Source organism: Drosophila novamexicana, unplaced genomic scaffold (genome assembly GCF_003285875.2).
Source record: "Drosophila novamexicana strain 15010-1031.04,08,12 unplaced genomic scaffold, DnovRS2.1 tig00000564-arrow-pilon, whole genome shotgun sequence".
Lineage (NCBI taxonomy): Eukaryota > Metazoa > Arthropoda > Insecta > Diptera > Drosophilidae > Drosophila > Drosophila novamexicana.
This window is the reverse complement of record NW_020824810.1, coordinates 2813657-2833158: the sequence shown is the minus strand read 5'-3', so window position 1 is coordinate 2833158 and position 19502 is coordinate 2813657. Positions and strand designations below refer to the sequence as shown.

Below are 19502 nucleotides of genomic sequence, written 5' to 3'. Positions count from 1 at the left end.
AAGGCAAGAATAATTGTATTTGAATTTCTTGTTTATTTGCACTTTACAAACGTTTATATGCTTTCACTATGCATATTGTATAAATACGATTTTAATTGTATTTTATTGTACAGTTTCAGAGTTTTAAAAATATTAGGAATTTTTTACACTGATTCCGTTTGCGTTCGGGCATGATATAAATAAAAGCGGACTTTATGAAAATGATAATAAGCCAGGCCATAAAATTAATATTGCATAGAGACAACCAAATCCACCAACGTAGCTAAGTTTAAAAAAGAAGTCAAGGGATTTTGTTCCCAGCCAAAGCTTTACAACAGATTAGTTTAGCAGCTAGTTTAGCAGCCAGTTTAGCAGTAAGTGTTAGTTTATTGTCAAGTTAAGTAGCTTAGTTAATGCCGGATTAGCTCTTGGCTAATGCACTCCGTTGCTGATGTTGCTGGGCGTGCGCTCGTAACTGCGCCTGTGCAGTGCATCCACATCCTTTAGATAGTAGGTGCCCGGGAAGAGGGCACTGATGCTGCCTGTGGGCGTATAGGGCGCCGCATGATTGTTCTTTTCGCGCACCTCCATCAGCTCCGAGAACTGTTCGGGCGCCACTTTTTCACGTGCATTCAACAGGGGCAGCACATAGTCCAGTTTGGACACAAACTTCTCAAAAACGGACGCATCCTGTGTTACTTTGATGGAATACATGGAGGCGGCCAGGCCGGAGCCATAGGAGAAGACAGCGATGCGTTTGCCCACCAGCTGGCTGGCCGGTTCGCTGATTAGCAGCGAGACGAGACCCGAATAGACGCTGGGCGTGTACATGTTGCCCACCTGATTGGCCAGCAGCAGCGATTTCTTGGTCTTGTTGGCGAACAGCTCGGCGGATTGCGTGAGGAAGGCCTTCTCCACATCCCGATCAAAATAGCTGCCCTCCAGTGTGGCTGCATTGAAGCGCTCCAAGCCGGCAAATTTCTCGGCGCGCTCCTGTTCGCTGCACAGCAGAAAATCATTGAAGCTCAGACGTCCCACGGATTTCTGGACAAGTTTGCAGAACGGCGTATGGAAGATAATGGCATCAAAGTTCTGCAGGCCCAGCTGCGACTGTTGCGGCTGCTGCTTCTCGAACTTCTGGCGATAGAGGCGATAGCAGGTATCCAGCGCCGAGAGGTAGCACTGTATGGACAGCTTGCCATCGACCGTCGGATACTCGGAGCTCAGATCGGGCTTATAGAAGTCATAGGCGTGCTCCATGTGAGTCGCGCGCAGTCCACGTTCGAGCTGCAGCGGCGCGTGCGGTCCCACCAGCATGGCAATGGCGCCGGCACCGCCGGTCGGACGTGCCGCACCCTTGGCATAGACGGCAATATCGGCGCACACGGCGAGCGCGTAGCGTCCATCCCAGCTGGACGACTCGATCCAATTGACTGCATTGAAGAGCGCCGCGGTGCCGCCATAGCAGGCATTTGTGGTATCGATGCCCTCGATGTCAGTGTTGCCACTCGCCGCAAACAATTGCATTAGCACCGATTTCACCGATTTCGATTTATCGACTATCGTTTCGGTGCCCACCTCTAGGCGACCGATTTCCGTGTGCTTGATATGATGACGTTCCAGGAGACGGGCGACAACCGTCAGGCAAAGCGAGTTGACATCCTCGCGATCCGAGCAGAAACCCATTTTTGATTGGCCCAGGCCGATTGTATATTTGCCCGCAGAGGCGCCATCGAACTGTTCCAATTCCGTTTGGTCCACATACTGCGAGGGAAAAAGCACTTCAATGGCGCGTATACCAACATTTTCGGGCCAATTTCGTGACATGGCTTTATTAATATTCTAGTTGGTCCTTGGCTTAGAGAGAGTCCTGTTATACCTGAGCGCTGCAAATATTTAAAAACATTTACTGATATGTTGGACTACATATGCATACATAGGTATGTATATATTGGTAAATGGGCTTTAAACAAACAAGGTACACACACACACACGTCCAAGTGCCACATGTGTCGTCACAACTTTCACCTCTTGATATTCTGCGCAATCAGAAAATAATTCGTCTTTTAGTTATGCATATTGCTTGTAATACCTGGGCGAAGCACAAATTGCTTGGGTGGGGGGCAAACGCCAAAATCAACAGCCGCATATAATCGCCACCTGTTGCACGCTCGAGCTGCTTTGACCGTGTGCCGCAAGAGCGCAAACTTTGCGCTGCGCAGCGACGTCGCACGCATGTTGCCAGCGGCAGAGGCAGCGCAGTCGCGTCGCTGCGACCATGGAACCCAGTGATTCCGATTTCGATTTCGCTGCGGTGCGGCGCGAGCTTTTCAGACACGCCAGCCAGTGTTGCCAATTCAGCTAATTTAGAGCTGAGTTAAGCTATTTTCAGAGGTCCGGAAACAATTGATATTTAAAACGGATTTATGGCCAATTTGTGCTCTGAAAGTGAATACAGCTATTTTTAGCTTCTTTTAACAGGGGGATTCGGCTAACAGTTGGCAGCACTGACGCCAGTAGCGTGCAAATGCGAAGTGCTGCCAATTCAACTAATTTATAGCTGCTGTTAGCTATTTTCAGAGGTCAGCAGCCGGAAACAATTGATATTTAAAACGGATTTATGGCCAATTTGTGCTCTGAAAGCGAATACAGCTATTTTTAGCTACTTTTAACAGGGGGATTCGGCTAACAGTTGGCAGCACTGACGCCAGTAGCGTACAAATGCGAACGCAGACGGACGGAGAGACGAACATTATACCTAAAAACCAGCAGCAAAAGCAACAACAATCAGAAGCACTAAAAATCAGTTGGAGAAACTTTCTCCAAGTAGTCGAACCTTACTTTAAAGAGAACACACACAGCAGAAGCAGCAACAACAACAACAACTAAACCAAGTCGCAGCAGACCCAACCCAAGTTTAGGTATTCATTTTTTTTCTTTTTTTTTTAATTTTGTTACAATTTTGAGTTCATATTAATTGAAAGTTCTGGATAAAAATAGTGCACAAAGTTTAAGCAGCCCATGAAAAAAGATTAGTTATGCTTTTTCGGTTCTTAGTGCCAAGGTCAGGAGTTCAAGAAATTCATTTTCATAAAGACATAAAATTTGTGAAATTATCTTTTCAAATATTCTACTTTTTGTTTTTGCATAACAAACGACACTTTATAAACTCTATAAATCAAGAGAAGGGAGTTACGGGAATGTCGAATATGAAATACTCTTTTAAGTATATGACTGTATTGAATTGTTCATTTGGAAACTATAAGATATAGTAATTATATATATATAAACAGACGAATATGGACTGATCGAATCTGATTAAGTTTATATACTTTGTCTTCGCAAACCCTTCAAAATTTTTACCATATACATCATGTCTAGACACTCAAAGTCAACCTAAGACAAAAACCTGATTTATTTTAAAGCCTAATCTAATTAATTTCTGGTAAATAATATAAATATATATATATTATTATTATTTAAAACTTGCTAAATAGCTATTAGCACAATATTCGACTGCAAAAACAACTAATTTAAATTTATTGCTGCTCTGCTTTTGTCACTCTGTTTTTTTTTTTTTTTGGGGCTGGGTCAAGCCCATAGGTGAGGGTTGGGGTATGTAGGTCACCGTCTAACGGTCAATATTGTATAACTGATAACGAGCACCTGTCCCACAAGTGAACAGTGTCATGTTTACCGTTACTGTTAGCACCTGTCACAAGAAATCAAAAATGTGTAGTTTTTTTTATTTTTTTTATATCTGTTTTCACTTTTAACGTTTGATTTAGACTTAGTTTCGAATTTGGTTGCCTGCGTAGCGCGTAGCACACTCAAGCGAATTACTTTGCAGACTGAACAGCGCCGCGCGAGCAGCAGCAGCGGCAGCGCTTATGATCGGCAGACGTTTACGGCGCCGTCGACGTCAACAGCGACAGCGACGCAGACAGAGCGGCAGGCAATTGGAAAGAGCGTAACGCGGAGCGCGTGTCAAGTGCAGCGGGGATACTATACGAAAATCGTTAAGAAAATGTTTAGACTATCGATAAGTGATCGTTTATCGATAGTTTGAAACAAATTCGATCCGCACATTCCAAATATGACGTAAGGACATACGCGAGACTAGTTGGAGTAAGCTATAGATTTGTATGCTTCCAGTTATTTACGTATGCCAAAAAACAGATTTACCCGTTTTCAGTACATGCAGGGTATGCACTAATAACTATTTATCGCTCAGATACAGACACCACGTACAGCTGATCAAAGCAATTGCGCTCCACTGGACTACGGACTGCGGCGGCGCCGTGAGATGAGATAAGATCCGTAGCGTTGATCGAACGATTGCCAGGCTGATAAGCGTCCATTAATGACGACGGCGACTGCCGGCTAAGTGGACAAAGCCATATCCAAAGTTTCTATGTACTTGAGCTTTATTGTTTCCATTTCCATTCAAATTCCCATTTCCATTCAAATTCCCATTCCCATTCTCAGCTGAGCATTGGTGTTAGGGTTCAATGTTATGGAAATGCAATGCGCACTGTTTATGCAATGAGGAAGAGACACATACCATTGTCTCGGTTTATTTATAGCCACTGGAGGAGATGTTAAGTAAACAGACTAATTGGAAAGTGCTCACTGGAAATAGGAATTGTTTTGCGTCCGTTTTGTGTACACAATACATTCGCTTGGCTAATTGTTTCGCTGAAAGGCTGCTTGACTCATCGCTGTATTTTTTTTGTTCTTTTCTTTTTTTTGCAAAATCATAGCAGGCTAAAGGTTGGACAGTCCCCCCTCACTTATACATAATGTTAGCGCACGTGTCCGACAGAACCTTTTGTTATGTGTACTTGAAGCATATGCAATTGTATTATGAAACGAATGAAATGGATGCGTAATGTCAGAAAGTGGCAATCAGAGTAAGTAGAAACTTGTATAGATTTGGTAACAACATATTGTTATATTGTAAATTATTTAATTTTACTTACATCCTATTGTTTAATAACAAACGCCCACACGAACGCTTTAATTTCTAAGTAGTTATCACAAATTCTGTTAGAACTTCATAACAGAGATACTTCAATTTGTCTTAAGCAGTGTGCACTAAACGAAAATTATTTACACTCACTTACAAATTTTGGTACGCTAGTGCCACCTTAATTGGTCCAAATAATAGAATTAACTAAACTAAACTTTAATAATTAGGCACGTAGCGTAGGCGCCTACATAGAGACCGAGCAGTGTGTACACACGACTGTATGCTAAACAGCTGTTTTTGGGTGGAGTGTATACCCCAGGCCGAAGCGGTGCTTAAATCGATATTTTATCGTCATCGCCATTTATCACGTGAATCTTATGCGAAATTGTGAATTGTCATTTTCGTGTTGAGTTTCTATCAGAGACTTGTGCTCCGTTCGTACGTGCATTGTGGGTGGTGCGGTTGCGTTGCTTCCTATATTTTTTAAAAAACAATTTCAACGCACAAAGTTAAAGCAGTGTTTTCTCTATATACGAGTTGACGTGTATTAGTGCCGTTTAAATGTAAGTGATTGCATTAACAATGCCAGTTTCTGTGCGGAAAACGACAACGCAGCAATTGCGCGCATGAGAAAAAAAAAATACAACAGGTCTGCTGACCTGTTATCAAATGTCCAACTGTACAGTGTAATGGGAGTCTAACCATTCTGCAAGTGTTTAAAAGCCACATTTGCTCTGATAAAAAGGCGAAATGATTCTGTATATGTGCAAACCTAATGACCCTGAAAAACTGTTGCCTCGTTCATTTGGCATCGACTTTTTTGGGGCGCACCGCAAAGCTGGCAGCTCGTGTGGCTAGTGGCAGCAACTAAAATCGAACAGTGGGCATTAGTGTGTGTTATGTGTTGGAAAATATGTTGCCAAATATATAGTTGTTTTGTTTTTATGCTTCAAACTCTGTGAGAAAGAAAAGAAAATATCGATCGAAAAGCTGTCATGTGACTGTCACGAACAGCTGACAGTGCGGCAAACTCACCACGCTAGTGTGTGTGTGTGTGTGTGTGTGTGTGTGTTTGTGCCGAGCTGTGGTAAATTGCCTCAGTGCGTATTCGCTCTCTCTCGCCAATACTCTCTCTTGGGCTGAATGCGGCTCTAACGCGCTCTCGCTCTCTCCCTCTCTATGTCTCTGCGTAAACAAAATATACAGCCATAAAATTTGAAAATCATTTAACATGTTTATATTAATTAAATTGATGTATTCTTCCGTATTTTCCTTGACGACGACCTGCTGTTAGCCACACAGTTACACAAGGACTTCATCAAATAGTAATATTGCGTGCCGTCAGGACCTTGACTGCGTTTGACCAGGCGTAAATGTGAAACAAAAAGTCAAACATGCTTATGCATTCGTACATATTTGCCTAATAAAACACGAATGTCAGCAGCTGGTCAGAAAAAAAATGAATTAAAAAAAAAACAGCTGCTGGTTTCACATACTTTAAAGGCTTAGCGACAGTCAACAAATGACAAGGAAAATGCCTTTTCCTGACAGCACACATTAATATTAATTAATTTGGTCGCCCGCCCGCCCGCTGCCCCCGCCGGCAGTTACTATGTACATAACCATGTACGTGTATGTGTGTGCGCGTTCCTAACATCATCACAGTTATTCAAGTTGCTATTTTTGTTTTCGTCATCAGCTAACGGTGCAATTTCCTGTGTGGCGTCCTTTGAAACCAAACTTCCTCTGCTCTCCACCTCAACCCGTTATCTATCCCACCACACACATTTGTGCCAGCCGTTGGCCAGTCTGACTGGCGACATGCTCGCTTCTTCTTGCTCTTCGCTTCTGTTTTGTGTCCACATCATTTACGTCTGTTTACAGTTATCTGGCAAACAGTGTTGCCAATTTATGCAGTTGTTTTTCATAAAATGGCGTTTTTAATTAATCAGAACAACATATAATTAGATAATGGCAAATATGAAAAGAAACTGAAAAGTAGCGTCAAATGTTGCTTTTCGTACTTTGTCCATGTGAATGATAAGCAGAATGCGTCACGCTTGCCCCGCAGGAAACATAGAATAAAATACATAAACATGCAAACATATAAGTGTGTACATATGGAATGTGTATGCAAGCATAACTTCACCCTGTAAGGGAGGGGGGGGGGGGGGGGGGGTGTCCGACACTGGCTAGTGATTTGTATAAAAGCAATTTCGAGTTTGGTGCTAAAAATAGACTCGTTTTGTTGTTGCCCCTTCGTCGGTTGCCAGGCTCACATTTGTTTCCTGGTTGAGGACAATGCACTGCCTTGAATGTTGTTGTTGTCCTTGTTGTTCACGTTGTCGGTGGGGCTGATGATAAGCCAGGATAGTTATGGCGGGGTGATTATTGGGGATGGTCAGCGACCAATTCTGTTGTCATTTTGTTTATTTTGTATACCCTGTATATGTTTTTGCGGGTGGCTGCCCGACCGTCTATCTGTATGGCTTTACTTATCAGATATATGATTTACATGTCATTGAAAGTGCCCTGTAAATGTGGAACGCTCTTCTATGCGATTTTCGTTATCTCAAGTGATAGCTTGAGGTTTTTTTATACTTGGGTCTCTCTCTCGCTCTTGCATTTGAACTTGTATTATTATCGTTATCTCACGTGATACTCACACACATTCAAATGCGAACTAATATAACAATGTGTCTCTTTTCATAGTTAGGTTTCCCTCTCTCTCGCTCTCGCATTTTCACACTAGTCACCATCGCCTTTCTATGCGATTTTCATGATTCTAAAAAAGCACACCTATTGTGATAAGCACATAAATGTTCCATACGTTTGTTGTGGCAATTCAGACAACGCAGAGTATCTGCTAGCTCTACTTACATATGTACATTTCTTTATATATATATTTTTTTGTGGTCTTTGAAGGCCATCATGAAGTTATGTAATAATAGTGACTACTACTAAAACGAAATTGACCCTAAGCTAGATTTGTATCTCCAGATGATTACTCATACGCAGCTGACCTTAGAGCGGGCAGCGAAAGCAACCGCCGGGGTCGACACTTACCAAATTGAACAGGCAGGCGGCTTGCGTGACGCTGCCTCGTCATCGATTCCTTTCGTGGCTGCGCCTTTGTGGCACCAACAAAAATTTCGGCCGCAACCATATGGCAGCCAGCAACCGCGGCGCCAACATCGCCTCGGCGGTTCATTTTGCATCGAGCCTTCGACGAGTGCGCACGGGCTTTTCTCTCTTCTGCTGTGGGCCATGTGTGCCACAGTAGCTGCCCTGGTCGGTCGGTCGTCGTAGTGCCAAGTTTTGTTTATCGGGAATCTGGTTAACAACAGAATACACAAGGCAAGAAATGTACCAAACAGCTGCGACTCATACAAATTGAGAAGCTGTTGACTTTGTTGTTATAACACCAAAACCTGTTAGGACAGTGTAAGTTGGAGAAACATAATACAGTGAAAGCTTCCTAGAGCGAACAGAGTTTTCCATAATATAATACAAACATAATACAGTGATAGCTCCTAAGAGGCAACAGAGTTTTCCATAATAAAATACAAACATAATACAGTGAAAGCTCCCTACAGAGAACAAAGTTTTCCTAAATGAAGGAGATATACAATGTGTCTTTATTTATACAAAATTTCGATTATGTGATGTGATTATGTATCATAATTCATTATGAAAATTTGAGAGTTTTTTCTATTTTATGACGTCCGCTCAAAAATATTGTGAATTCAATTTATTTTTGGCAAAAAGTAAATCAAAAATTGAGCCTGATGTTGAAATTTTTAACTGATTTATCTATCTTTCCTTATATCAAAGAAAAGTTTGAGCCAAAATATAACTAATTTAGCAGCTTTATTTGAGACAATCAACTCAGCTACTTTTAATAACATTGTCAACATTTCACACTGATGATGCTTTTTATGGAGCTTTCACTGTACTTAATGCGCGCATATTGCGTATACGCCGTGTCTTCGAGGCAGCGCACAGGACCCGAAGTCTGATTGGCGCCAACTGTCTGCGCTTTGTTGTCTAGCAGGCGACCCAAAATGAAAATGAACACACACAAGCACATGCACACACACACACACACACACACACACACACACATATATACAAAAGTATTGTTGTTTTGCCAGGGCCAATGCAATGCATATTGACGTTCGATCGCATCTAAATGCTAGGCTAATCCACAGTTTGGAGGTCAATAATTGAATTTTTATGCGTGTTTTCAATGTGTTTGTTTGGCTTTTAAAAGGCCATTTTAATATGTACATAAATATATATATATATATATATATGTGAACTTTGAATCGATATTGGCTCAAATTACATAATGGAAATAATTTATGGCACGTTTGTGCACTCAATTCTAAGGCAAATGGCAGACTTAGTCGACGAATTTCCACCAGGAAAATCATGTGAAAAGCATAGAAATTAATATTCAACAGTTCAGCAACAACATTTGCAATTATTTCAGACTTCTCCTGTGTGCAATTTGTGTATATTTTAATGTACTAACATTTCCAATTTCCATTTAGCAACTATCAAAATGATGTCCGAATATTGGATTATTTCGGCGCCGGGCGACAAGACGTGCCAACAGACGTTCGACACGATGAACAACCTCACCAGCAAGCAACATAATCTGTGCAGCAACTACAAGTTCCATATACCCGATCTGAAGGTGAGCTCCTCTACATTGCATCAATCATTCCCCACGTACTCAAACCATATATACTCTTCATTTTAGGTGGGTACCTTGGATCAGCTGGTCGGCTTGTCCGACGATCTGGGCAAACTGGACACGTACGTGGAGCAAATCACACGCAAGGTGGCCATGTATCTGGGCGAGGTGCTGGAGGATCAGCGCGATAAGCTGCACGAGAACCTGCTGGCCAACAACAGTAAGTCCTAGACGACTAGCCGCATTACCCATTAAATGTTCCAATCAGTTCTTAGACCTAGCTTAGACTAGTTAACGGTTTTAGTTTAGCAAGCGAAACCATAAATATTTTTTATTTAGTTATATCACTAAGAACTTTTCTTAGCTGATGGTAGCATAAATTTCATATTATACGGAATGCTCTCAAGAAAAGAAAACAAAAGAAAAACACAGTTTAGTCGTATATTGTCGCCTCTATTGTTTTCTACAAATTACTAACAAAAAGCCCGTTTATATTAAGAACTATTACACATAAATATACATACATATTTATAAACACAATCCCAAGGTTTCGGCCCATTCCCTTTTTATGTCCTTTGCCAAATTCAAGAGATACGTTCAAAATAACTTCAATCTCTTCAAAATATGGCATGTTTATATGTCTGACATTTTCTAAAATTTGACTAACCCATAAAAAAAAAAAAATTAAACAAAAACAGCCTCAACAAAAAATTTTTTTTTTACAAAGGATTCGTTTTCAGCCTTGAAATTGATTTAAAAACTAATCGATTTTCAGCTGAACAATTAAGGTTATCCTTTCTTTGTTTTTCTTGTACTCTATTTTTGAATTCTTTTCCTTTTTTTTTGAGTTTTCCTTTTTATTTATTTTACTTTTAATTTTGTTTTTATTTGTTTAACTTTATGTTGAAACTCATGCGCACAAATCATCTGTCACGACCAAAAAAAAAAAATCGAAAAAAAAAAACAGAAATAAATAAAAGTTGATAAATGTTTAATATTAGCAACAACAATGGAACTAAAGTTTAGAACTAAAAACAATTGAAATGTCAAGAGAATTTGCGTTGTTTATTTTGTGTTGCGTTTGTTGTACATTTCTCTAATAACTATTCTATACCCTACACACCCAGATATCCTACCCACCCACACACATACATATACATGCTATATAGTTAACAAACCATAGACGCACACACACACACGCACACACACACACACACACAACTTGTAGCCCCAAATGATATGCTACCAAGCGCCCGCTCTTTGGGCCTGTTTACTCAAACAAAAAACACTTTGTATATTTTACATGAATTACTTAAATATTGTAAATCTTTTCATTATTATTTTCAATATATTCGTTTCGTCTTCTTCTTCTTCTACGTTGCCAAAATTTCGTTGTGAAAGCCCATTAGTTTTTAAATCATTCACAGACAAAAAAAAAGAAGAAAGAAAAAAAGTGTAACTTGCGCAAAAAGCAGACAAATTCTTCAACTTTTTAAACCATAAAGTAATAAAAATATTTAAAAAAAAAAGTATATCATAGTGCATACATAATTTAATAAATTAAATTATTAAATTAATTTAATAAATTTAAATATGATTAAAAAAGACATTAAAGTAGGAAAAGCGCGCGTGTTCTTTTTTCTTTTAAGTTTTTCTTTTCCAAATTTTTTGTTTAACTTCTTTTTACTTTTCTATGATTTACTTAAGTTAAGTGCGTGCGTCTTAATTAAATAAAATTTAAAAAAAGTTTTCTTTATGTGACTCTGTGTGTGTCTGTCTGTCTGTCTGTGTGTGTGTGTGTGTGTGTGTGTGTCTGTCTGTGTGTGTTGTTGTTCGAGCCTTTCTTTTGCTAACAATAAACATCGCATCGTTCGCATTGTGTTCTCTCTCTTTCGCTCTCACCTCCTATGATAATTATATAATAATATTAACTGTGCATTTTGTTACTAATATTTGTTTAGCACTCATTTCACTGTGTTTGTGTATGTCTGTGTGTGTGTGCGTGCGTGTGTGCGTGTGTGTGTGTGTGTGTGTGCTTCACATGTTTGCCACGCTTCTTTTTTTTTTTAGCTCTAGTTGTGAGAAAATATGAATTTATATAACGCTTTTACACTGTACAAAATTTGATTTAATTTGTATGATATTCGAATTGCCCCACAAGAGAAAATCGGAGAAGCAAAAAAAACGAAAATTGAAGTGAAAATAATTCGACAAAATATGAGTTTTCTCTTGCCACACACATTCTTTCCACTGTTGTTCATGAACTTATGTACATCTATAATTTTATTATATTGGTTTTACAAATTACATTTCCGGCCACAAAAATTGCCCAACCCCCACACATGAGTTTGAATATATTATACACACACACACATACATATATATATATATATACTATATATATATATGTGTGTGCATATGAAATTTATTTTAATTTTTGGAATTTCAGTTCATCTCTTAATTTCATTCTTATTATATATATTTTAATTTTGTTTACTTTTCGCTTTGGTTCATATCAAATCGAATCGAATATCGGGATCAAAGTGTATCTTTATTTTTGTTTTTACCTCAATATACCTACATATATATCTTAAGGGGCCCATTGAAACATTCTGGCATAGCCCCAAAATGTATGCTATAGTTTTTAAGATTTGGTCCGACCCTGCCTCCCCCGAAAGAACTGAAAGCAAACTTTGTGTTAATTTGTGCTGTAAGAAAAAAAAGAAAATATGCAACTGCGTTTATTATAATCGGTGTAAAAACAACCTCAACCTGAACCTCAACTCAACTCCAAATTGCATACGAAAATTGCGGTACCAGGTCCTGGCCCGCCCGATGAGAGCATGCCGTGTCGACACCACCAGCGCCTGAAGCATCTGAGCCTGCGCCATCAGCGCAAACACCAGCACACGCACCACCAGAACAATCCGCTGCACTACCATCCCCACCATCTTCATCAGCTGCCCACGGATCTTAAGGGTAAATGCAACAACAATCTCACAACAAAATCAACAACAACTGCAACAACAACAACAACAACAGCAACTGCTTCAACTACTACCAATATTATTCACAACATGCCGCATGCCCACGCCCAAGCCCAAGCCTCTGCCTGCCAAGCATCCTCCGCCTCCGCCTCCGCCTGCGCCTCGACATCAGCCAGAGCCTGCGCCGCCTGCCAGGTGGGCGGCAGCTTGAACAATTTATCGGACTCGTCCGAGCGTGACTTTGACTTTGTGATACCGCCCGGTTGTGCCTGCGATGAATGCTTCGCCCTCAGCAGCAGCGCCACGGCGAGCACCTTGATGGCCGATGAATGCTATACCCAGACCGCTTCCTCAATGCTGAATGCCACGCGCTGTGCGATAAATACGGTGACGGCGATTGCCACCGGCAGCATGAGCAGCAGCACCAGCCCAGCAGATGCCGTCGCCGCCGGCGGCGGCAAGGCCAGCTCTGTGTCGACGATCTGCTCCTCGTCGGCTTATTTCTCAACGTCGGCGCCAACTGGCAGCAGCTCGGTGCAAAGCATGTCGCGCTCTAACAGCAAAAAGCTGAATAACAACACTTGCAACATAAACAATAACAAGCTGAGCTTTCGCAGCAGCAGCAGCCAACTCAGTCAACAACAACAACAACAACAACAGCAGCAGCAGCAACAACTCCAACAACAACAGTCCCCCAAGCAACACTTGCAACAGTTGCAACTGGGCGCTTGCTCCTCGGTCTCACCGCTGCAATCGCCCACAGCCAAGTCCAGTTGCGACACGGACGAGGATGTCGAACTGGACGATCCAAAGAGTCCGAATAGCGCCTCCTCGTTATCAGAAACGTTCGACTGGTGGTTCAATAAGCCAAAGCGTAACTCTAAGAAGTCCAGGTATCTTTTATCAACGCATTTATCTATCTGTAGAACAGTTGCCAAAAAGCACCAGCCAAAAAAAAATACAGAAAAATATATGCTAAATGCCCAAAGTCCAGTAATTACACGCAATCATCCAAAACTAGAGCCCTGCATCGGTTAATGCGTTCGCAAACAACTCAAATTCTGAATTGATTCAAACGAAAACCGACAGACTCGAACGTTCTAGTATCAAACTACGTTGTGTTCGAACATACAAGTCAGCAAACCCAGAGATATTCATTAAACGTGGTTCGACTTGTTCGAAGCGGCAGCATGTTCAAGCTAAAGGGCAATAAACTCGTTGTCTATGTGGGACAATACAATCGAACACAATCGAACACAGTTTGAAGCGTGTTCGATCGAACAGAAGTTTCGTGTATTCCTCGTCTGCAACTCGAACAGTTCGATCCAACAAAATTCGAGCTCGAACACAGTTGTTCGATCGAACAGAATTGTCGTTCAAATCGAACGAGTACATTTTTTGTCCGCAACTCGAACAGCTCAAAAGTGAGTCTTACCCCGCTCGAACGGAACATTTGTTCGAGTGTCCGAAACGCGTTTCGTTTGACTCGATGCAGGGCTCTAATTGCAACACTCGGGCGTGCTACAGAGCTGCAGTCATCCAGACACACCAAAAAAAAAAAAACAAAAACACAGACACAGAATACACTGTAAAAAACAAAGAAGACAAACATGCACCCGCTTTGCCTGCGCTCTCTCTCTCCCTCTCTCTCTCTCTCTCTCTCTCTCTCTCTCTCTCTCTCTCTCTCTCTCTCTCTCTGTTTCTCTATAACCCACTCATGCATAAATGTTTGATTTCATTAAGAAGCAAATTTCAACAAATAAATTGCAATAATAATGTATTTCTTTTTTTAAATCAATCATGACTCACATTCCATACATCAAATGCACCACACAACCTACACTGTACTACACAGCACACAAACACAAACACAAACACAAGCACACTCACAATCACAATCACACTCACAAACACAATTCAGACCAATTCCATTTTGGCATCAGACATCGCCCACACCGCGCTCTAGTTATCGCTCTTTCTTCAATTCTCTTGCCGATCAAATTTATAGCAAACGTTCTACACCGTCTCAATTAAATATAAACAATGGATTTAATTTAACACCAACTCATAGATCGTCTCCAGTGAGTAGTTGTTGTGGCAGTAGTAGCCAGGGTCGTTCCAGTCCAGACACGGATCATGCCGAGCCGCCCGAATTTCCGCTGAGTCCAGGTTAGCATGCCTGGCCCCTATCTATATATATATATAGAAATATATATAAAACCAAGTATATATAATATATATATATATATATGGAATATGGCCCTTGGACGTTGCTCTATTTGTTTTTCTTTCACTTCCGTTTTGTATAACGCTTTTCCGTTGATTTTTCCTTTCGTTTTTCCTGTGTTTTTTCCTTTCTCACTTTTCGTTTCGAGGAACCACTTGATGTGCCCCACCTACAACTTATTTCTGACCATCACGTAAAGCTCCCGGCCAAAACTTTGCTTACATTTTGATTGAAGCGTTCTTTTTGTTGGGAATTGATTAACTGTTATACGGCATAAGTGTTATACACCTGTTATACAGTTTCACAGTTCCAAGTCTTTCTCTCTCTCTCTCTTTTTTTCTCTTTACTATTTTGCAGATGTTTCTTTTAAGTTAACGAGCCGATTTAAGCGGCTCTCGTCACCTGATTTCCTTTACCATATAAATACACCAAATTATTTGTAACAGTGTAAAAGCGAATATGTTGTTCTTTCAGTGTACTGCTCACCAAATGTTGTTCTGCTGCGCAAATATCATAGCCACGATTAACGCCGATTCCCATTAAGCTAAATATTAATACACACACACACACCGATTTTCTGTTTATTTAATATATATTTTAATTTAAGCCCTATTTATGTATATTTATTTTTTTTATTATTTAAATTTACTCTTTTGATTTGCATTTAAGTGTCTAAGTATAAGCTTATTTAATTACCCAATTATACACAAGCCATACAAATCAGCTAACCTTTTGTGCCGTTTCAAATGTGTTGCGAAAGGTACTCGTTATTCCTTCTAATTCTAATATTAACAAATATTATTCTGTACCTCGAACTCTATAGATACCCTACCCAAAAGTCTTAATTAGCACCTCGTAGCCTTCTTGTATGCGTAGCTCATTTTATTGTTCTCTTGATTCTCATTTCCTCATTATATTTTATTTGTTTTCATTAGTGCACGCAATTAAAAGCAATTCAGTGTTGATTAATCTAGTTGGGATTAGTGGGATTAGCTTGATTTCCCAGTGTTAGTAAGCGAAGGCAACTGTACTCTCTGATGACTTATTAGCTTTCTATTGTTGTAACTTGACTTAACTTAGGTTTTTTTGAAAATCGTTCTACTACTTTATCATATAACTGTTAAAGAAGCGATCATTAAGAAAGTATTGTTTGTGCAGTGTTGTAAAATGTCAAAAAAAATTGTTGAACATCTAAGATATATGTTTCCAACTATTAATACTCCTATAAAAAGTAGATCTAATGAAACCATTCGACAAATAATTTGAAACCGTACGACTATATCGCATAATTCCCATCGGAATGATCGTTTTAAAAAAGTATTTTTTGTGTAGTGTTGTAAAATGTCGAACATCTAAGATATAAATTTCCCACTATTAAAATCCCTTTGAGAAGTATCTCTATAAAATAAATTCGAGCTCCTAAATAATATGCACTGAACTGCTTGGCTAACTAACTAATTTTAGTTACTTGTTTTTGTTAACAATTGCCTAACTTTTAATTGCCTTATTTATGCATTGTTATATATGTCTGTATATCTATTTTAATGTATATATTTAACGCTTTGTAGTATTTATTAAATCATGTGTGAAATGAATTTTGAATTTTGTCGTGTGCGTGTGTGTGTGTGTGTGTGTGTGCGTGTATATGTGTGTGTGTCTTGTAAAAGTGTTCGTCTATATACTATATATTTATCTTGTCTGAGCAATATTTATTACCCACTTAACTTTGTTGTTTATGATTTCCAAACTAACTTAGTTTGTTTTATACTAATTACAAAAAAAAAAGAAGAAAATAAATAGATAACGATTATTTGAATTTGTTTTTTTCTGGATAAAGCTATCATTGCGAAAGCGTACTAATTCCCTTTTCTATTTTCAAATCGAATAAACAGCCGAACTGCCGCAGTATTTAACGCGTTTCCAATGGGACATGGCCAAGTATCCGATCAAGCAATCGTTGCGCAACATTGCCGACATCATTTCCAAGCAAATTGGCCAAATTGATGGCGATCTGAAGACCAAGTCGCAGGCCTACAACAATCTGAAGGGCAATCTACAAAACCTGGAGAAGAAGAAAACGTAAGCTAACATAATCCTAGTTAACGATTCTGGCAATCTCTAATTACTTTAACTCGCACACAGTGGCAGCTTGCTGACCCGCAATCTGGCGGATCTGGTCAAGAAGGAGCACTTCATATTGGACTCGGAGTACCTGACCACGCTGCTGGTGATTGTGCCAAAGTAAGTGAACGCGGGGGATGCCCAACTATTCCGTTTACAAGGCTGCAAGTCCACTGATTACCTCATTCCGGTTCCGTTTTGCATCCTTGGTTCTTTATGCTTATGTTACATACTTATGTTCCAACCTTACACTTTAGGACCATGGCCAACGATTGGTTAGCCAATTACGAGAAAATCACGGACATGATTGTGCCACGCTCGTCGCAGCTGATCAAGGAGGATCCCGACTATTGCCTGTTCAATGTGACGCTCTTCAAGAAGGTCACCGAAGAGTTCAAGCTGCATGCACGCGAGCGCAAGTTCATTGTGCGCGACTTTGTCTACAATGAGGAGGAGCTGGCCGCGGGCAAGAACGAGATGACCAAGCTGATGACCGACAAGAAGAAGCAGTTTGTGCGTAGCACAATTAACTTATTTATACATCAAATAAATTTCTGTTCAATATCATTTTACAGGGACCTTTGGTGCGCTGGCTGAAGGTGAACTTCAGCGAGGCCTTCTGCGCCTTGATACACGTCAAAGCGCTGCGCGTTTTTGTGGAATCCGTGCTGAGGTAGGCAACGCATCCATAAATATTTCTTGCTGTGTCCTTAATCAACTTTATGCCCTACACAGATACGGCCTGCCGGTCAACTTCCAGGCCATATTGATTGAGCCCAACAAGAAGAGCGTGAAGCGTCTGCGTGACGTCCTGAATCAGCTGTATGGCCACTTGGACGGTGCATCCGCTGGCGGACATGTCAGCAGTGCTGATGTAAGATGTCTACTCCACTCTCTATATGCATACTAATGCTTTTATGGTTCTTGTAGAATGTCGACATACCCGGCTTGGGCTTTGGCCAGTCCGAATACTATCCCTATGTGTTCTACAAGGTGAACATCGATATGGTTGAGCAAACCAAGCTTTAAGAGGCCGTTCTCATGCCTCTGCATCGCACACACACACACAGACACATCCACGCAAATATAAATACAAATATGCCAACAGCAAAAATTAATAATTGAATATGCAAATTATATATTCAGCGGCAGATCCTGAAAAGGGCGCTGACTAAACTTAAATCTATCCTGCTCATTGAATCCAAATCAACTACAACAGCAACAGTTGCCACGCCTATTAAAACACGCAAACAATTAATAGTTTACTATAAATATTTTTAGTCATTGTTATATAATTATTGTTGTTATTTATGTTACGCGTTCATACAATTCCGTTTCAAGTTCAACTTAAAAAAAAAAAACAAGAGAAAAGTTTAAAAATAATGCGCGTAAGAGAAACAAAAGAAAATTTCAGAACAATTTCAAGTCGCAATACAAATGCAAAGTACATTAAAAAAGAAATTGCATAAAAGTTTATGTTTTTATTTTACGTTCATTGTTCTGCTACAGTTATAAACAGTATTTTTTGTTCTTTTTGTTTTCTGGCTTTGTTTTAAACGAACTAATAATTGTGCTTTGTTTTTGCAATAAATACACACACATATTTAGTTAATTGATAAAGAAAAGCTTAACTCGTAGCTAAAGTTTTCAAACAGTTTCACTAGCTGAGCCAACAATATTATTATTAATACAAATAAATATTTGATTTACATATGTTTTTTTTTTTTTTACCCGTCTTGTTTTTGTGCTGTAACTAACCTAAATTGCATACTTCCCCCGACTAAACCAACTGTTAAACTAAATTTATAACTATAAGTATAAACGGTGTCGCAAATAGTTTGATTTAACTAAAACATATTGAAATGAAAAATGTAAATCGATGCAATGACATTTCCTCTGGAAATACATAAACCCTAAAACGAAAGTATTGTATTTATAAATGTTGCCTAGATATCGAGAGTTTATTGAAAACCAAATAGTAAACACAAACAAATCTAAATTCGCTATGATAAAGCTGAGAAACTGTTTCAATCCCTTCGCGTAAGTTGTGCAGTCTATGAAAGTTAAGCATAAATCGAACAGAACATAAAACCAGAACGAAAAGGGTCTAATTGAATTGCTGGTGAGGCCATGTTATAAATAAATACACATACATATACTTATCTATGCCCAATTTAAAGGAGAACTTAATGCACTAAACTAATGAATAAAAGAACAATAATATTTGTATGTAAATTAAATTAAATATATTTTCAATGTTTGCTACTGCTACAACATAAAAATCTAATTGTGTTAACAAACTAAGGGAGCCCCTCCCCCCCAAAAAAAAACAAGAAACAATTATAACATCGAGACAAAACGCAGTATCTTCTAAATATACATATGTATACATATATATTTTAAATTTATGCATTATTAAAATATGTAAATGTCAATGCGTTATATAAGGTGCCGTTAAGCCATCCTTGTAAATAATTATAAAGAAAGAAAGACATTCCAACCTTGTTTGTTTTC

General features: G+C 39.5%; 2 protein-coding genes across 6 annotated transcripts; one reads left to right on the top strand and one right to left on the bottom strand.

Moving 5' to 3' along the window:
• Positions 1 to 390: 390 nt before the first annotated feature.
• Positions 391 to 5228, bottom strand: LOC115762511 (hydroxymethylglutaryl-CoA synthase 1). 3 transcript variants are annotated; one of them, XM_030704754.1, is made up of 2 exons: positions 4962 to 5228; positions 391 to 1865 (listed from the first exon to the last, which is right to left on the bottom strand). In XM_030704754.1, exon 2 carries the CDS (start codon positions 1804 to 1806, stop codon positions 412 to 414), a length of 1395 nt encoding a protein of 464 aa, XP_030560614.1. In that variant the 5' UTR covers positions 1807 to 1865; positions 4962 to 5228; the 3' UTR covers positions 391 to 411. The 3 variants fall into 3 exon arrangements, with proteins under 3 accessions (XP_030560614.1, XP_030560616.1, XP_030560615.1); XM_030704756.1 differs by having other exon boundaries at positions 5106 to 5228; XM_030704755.1 differs by lacking the exon at positions 4962 to 5228 and adding an exon at positions 3677 to 3856.
• Positions 4024 to 19488, top strand: LOC115762514 (V-type proton ATPase subunit C). Of its 3 annotated transcripts, XM_030704763.1 has the most exons (14): positions 4024 to 4107; positions 4214 to 4395; positions 4743 to 4892; positions 9508 to 9653; positions 9720 to 9873; positions 12474 to 12638; positions 12753 to 13535; positions 14459 to 14809; positions 16760 to 16946; positions 17010 to 17108; positions 17246 to 17501; positions 17564 to 17661; positions 17724 to 17862; positions 17919 to 19488. In XM_030704763.1, the coding sequence occupies exons 3-14, from the start codon at positions 4871 to 4873 to the stop codon at positions 18015 to 18017; spliced, it is 2499 nt and encodes an 832-aa protein (XP_030560623.1). In that variant the 5' UTR covers positions 4024 to 4107; positions 4214 to 4395; positions 4743 to 4870; the 3' UTR covers positions 18018 to 19488. The 3 variants fall into 3 exon arrangements, with proteins under 3 accessions (XP_030560623.1, XP_030560621.1, XP_030560622.1); XM_030704761.1 differs by lacking the exons at positions 4024 to 4107; positions 4214 to 4395; positions 12474 to 12638; positions 12753 to 13535; positions 14459 to 14809 and having other exon boundaries at positions 4769 to 4892; XM_030704762.1 differs by lacking the exons at positions 4024 to 4107; positions 4214 to 4395; positions 4743 to 4892; ... (1 more) ...; positions 12753 to 13535; positions 14459 to 14809 and adding an exon at positions 5366 to 5514.
• Positions 19489 to 19502: the final 14 nt, after the last annotated feature.

Excerpts from the sequence above, each read along its gene's own strand:
- LOC115762511 (XM_030704754.1), bottom strand. The coding sequence starts at position 1,806 with ATGTCACGAAATTGGCCCGAAAATGTTGGTATACGCGCCATTGAAGTG.
- LOC115762514 (XM_030704763.1), top strand. The coding sequence starts at position 4,871 with ATGTCAGAAAGTGGCAATCAGA. Across the intron at positions 14,810-16,759 it reads CGAATTTCCGCTGAGTCCAG|CCGAACTGCCGCAGTATTTA; the intron begins GTTAGCATGCCT and ends TCGAATAAACAG. Across the intron at positions 16,947-17,009 it reads AACCTGGAGAAGAAGAAAAC|TGGCAGCTTGCTGACCCGCA; the intron begins GTAAGCTAACAT and ends ACTCGCACACAG.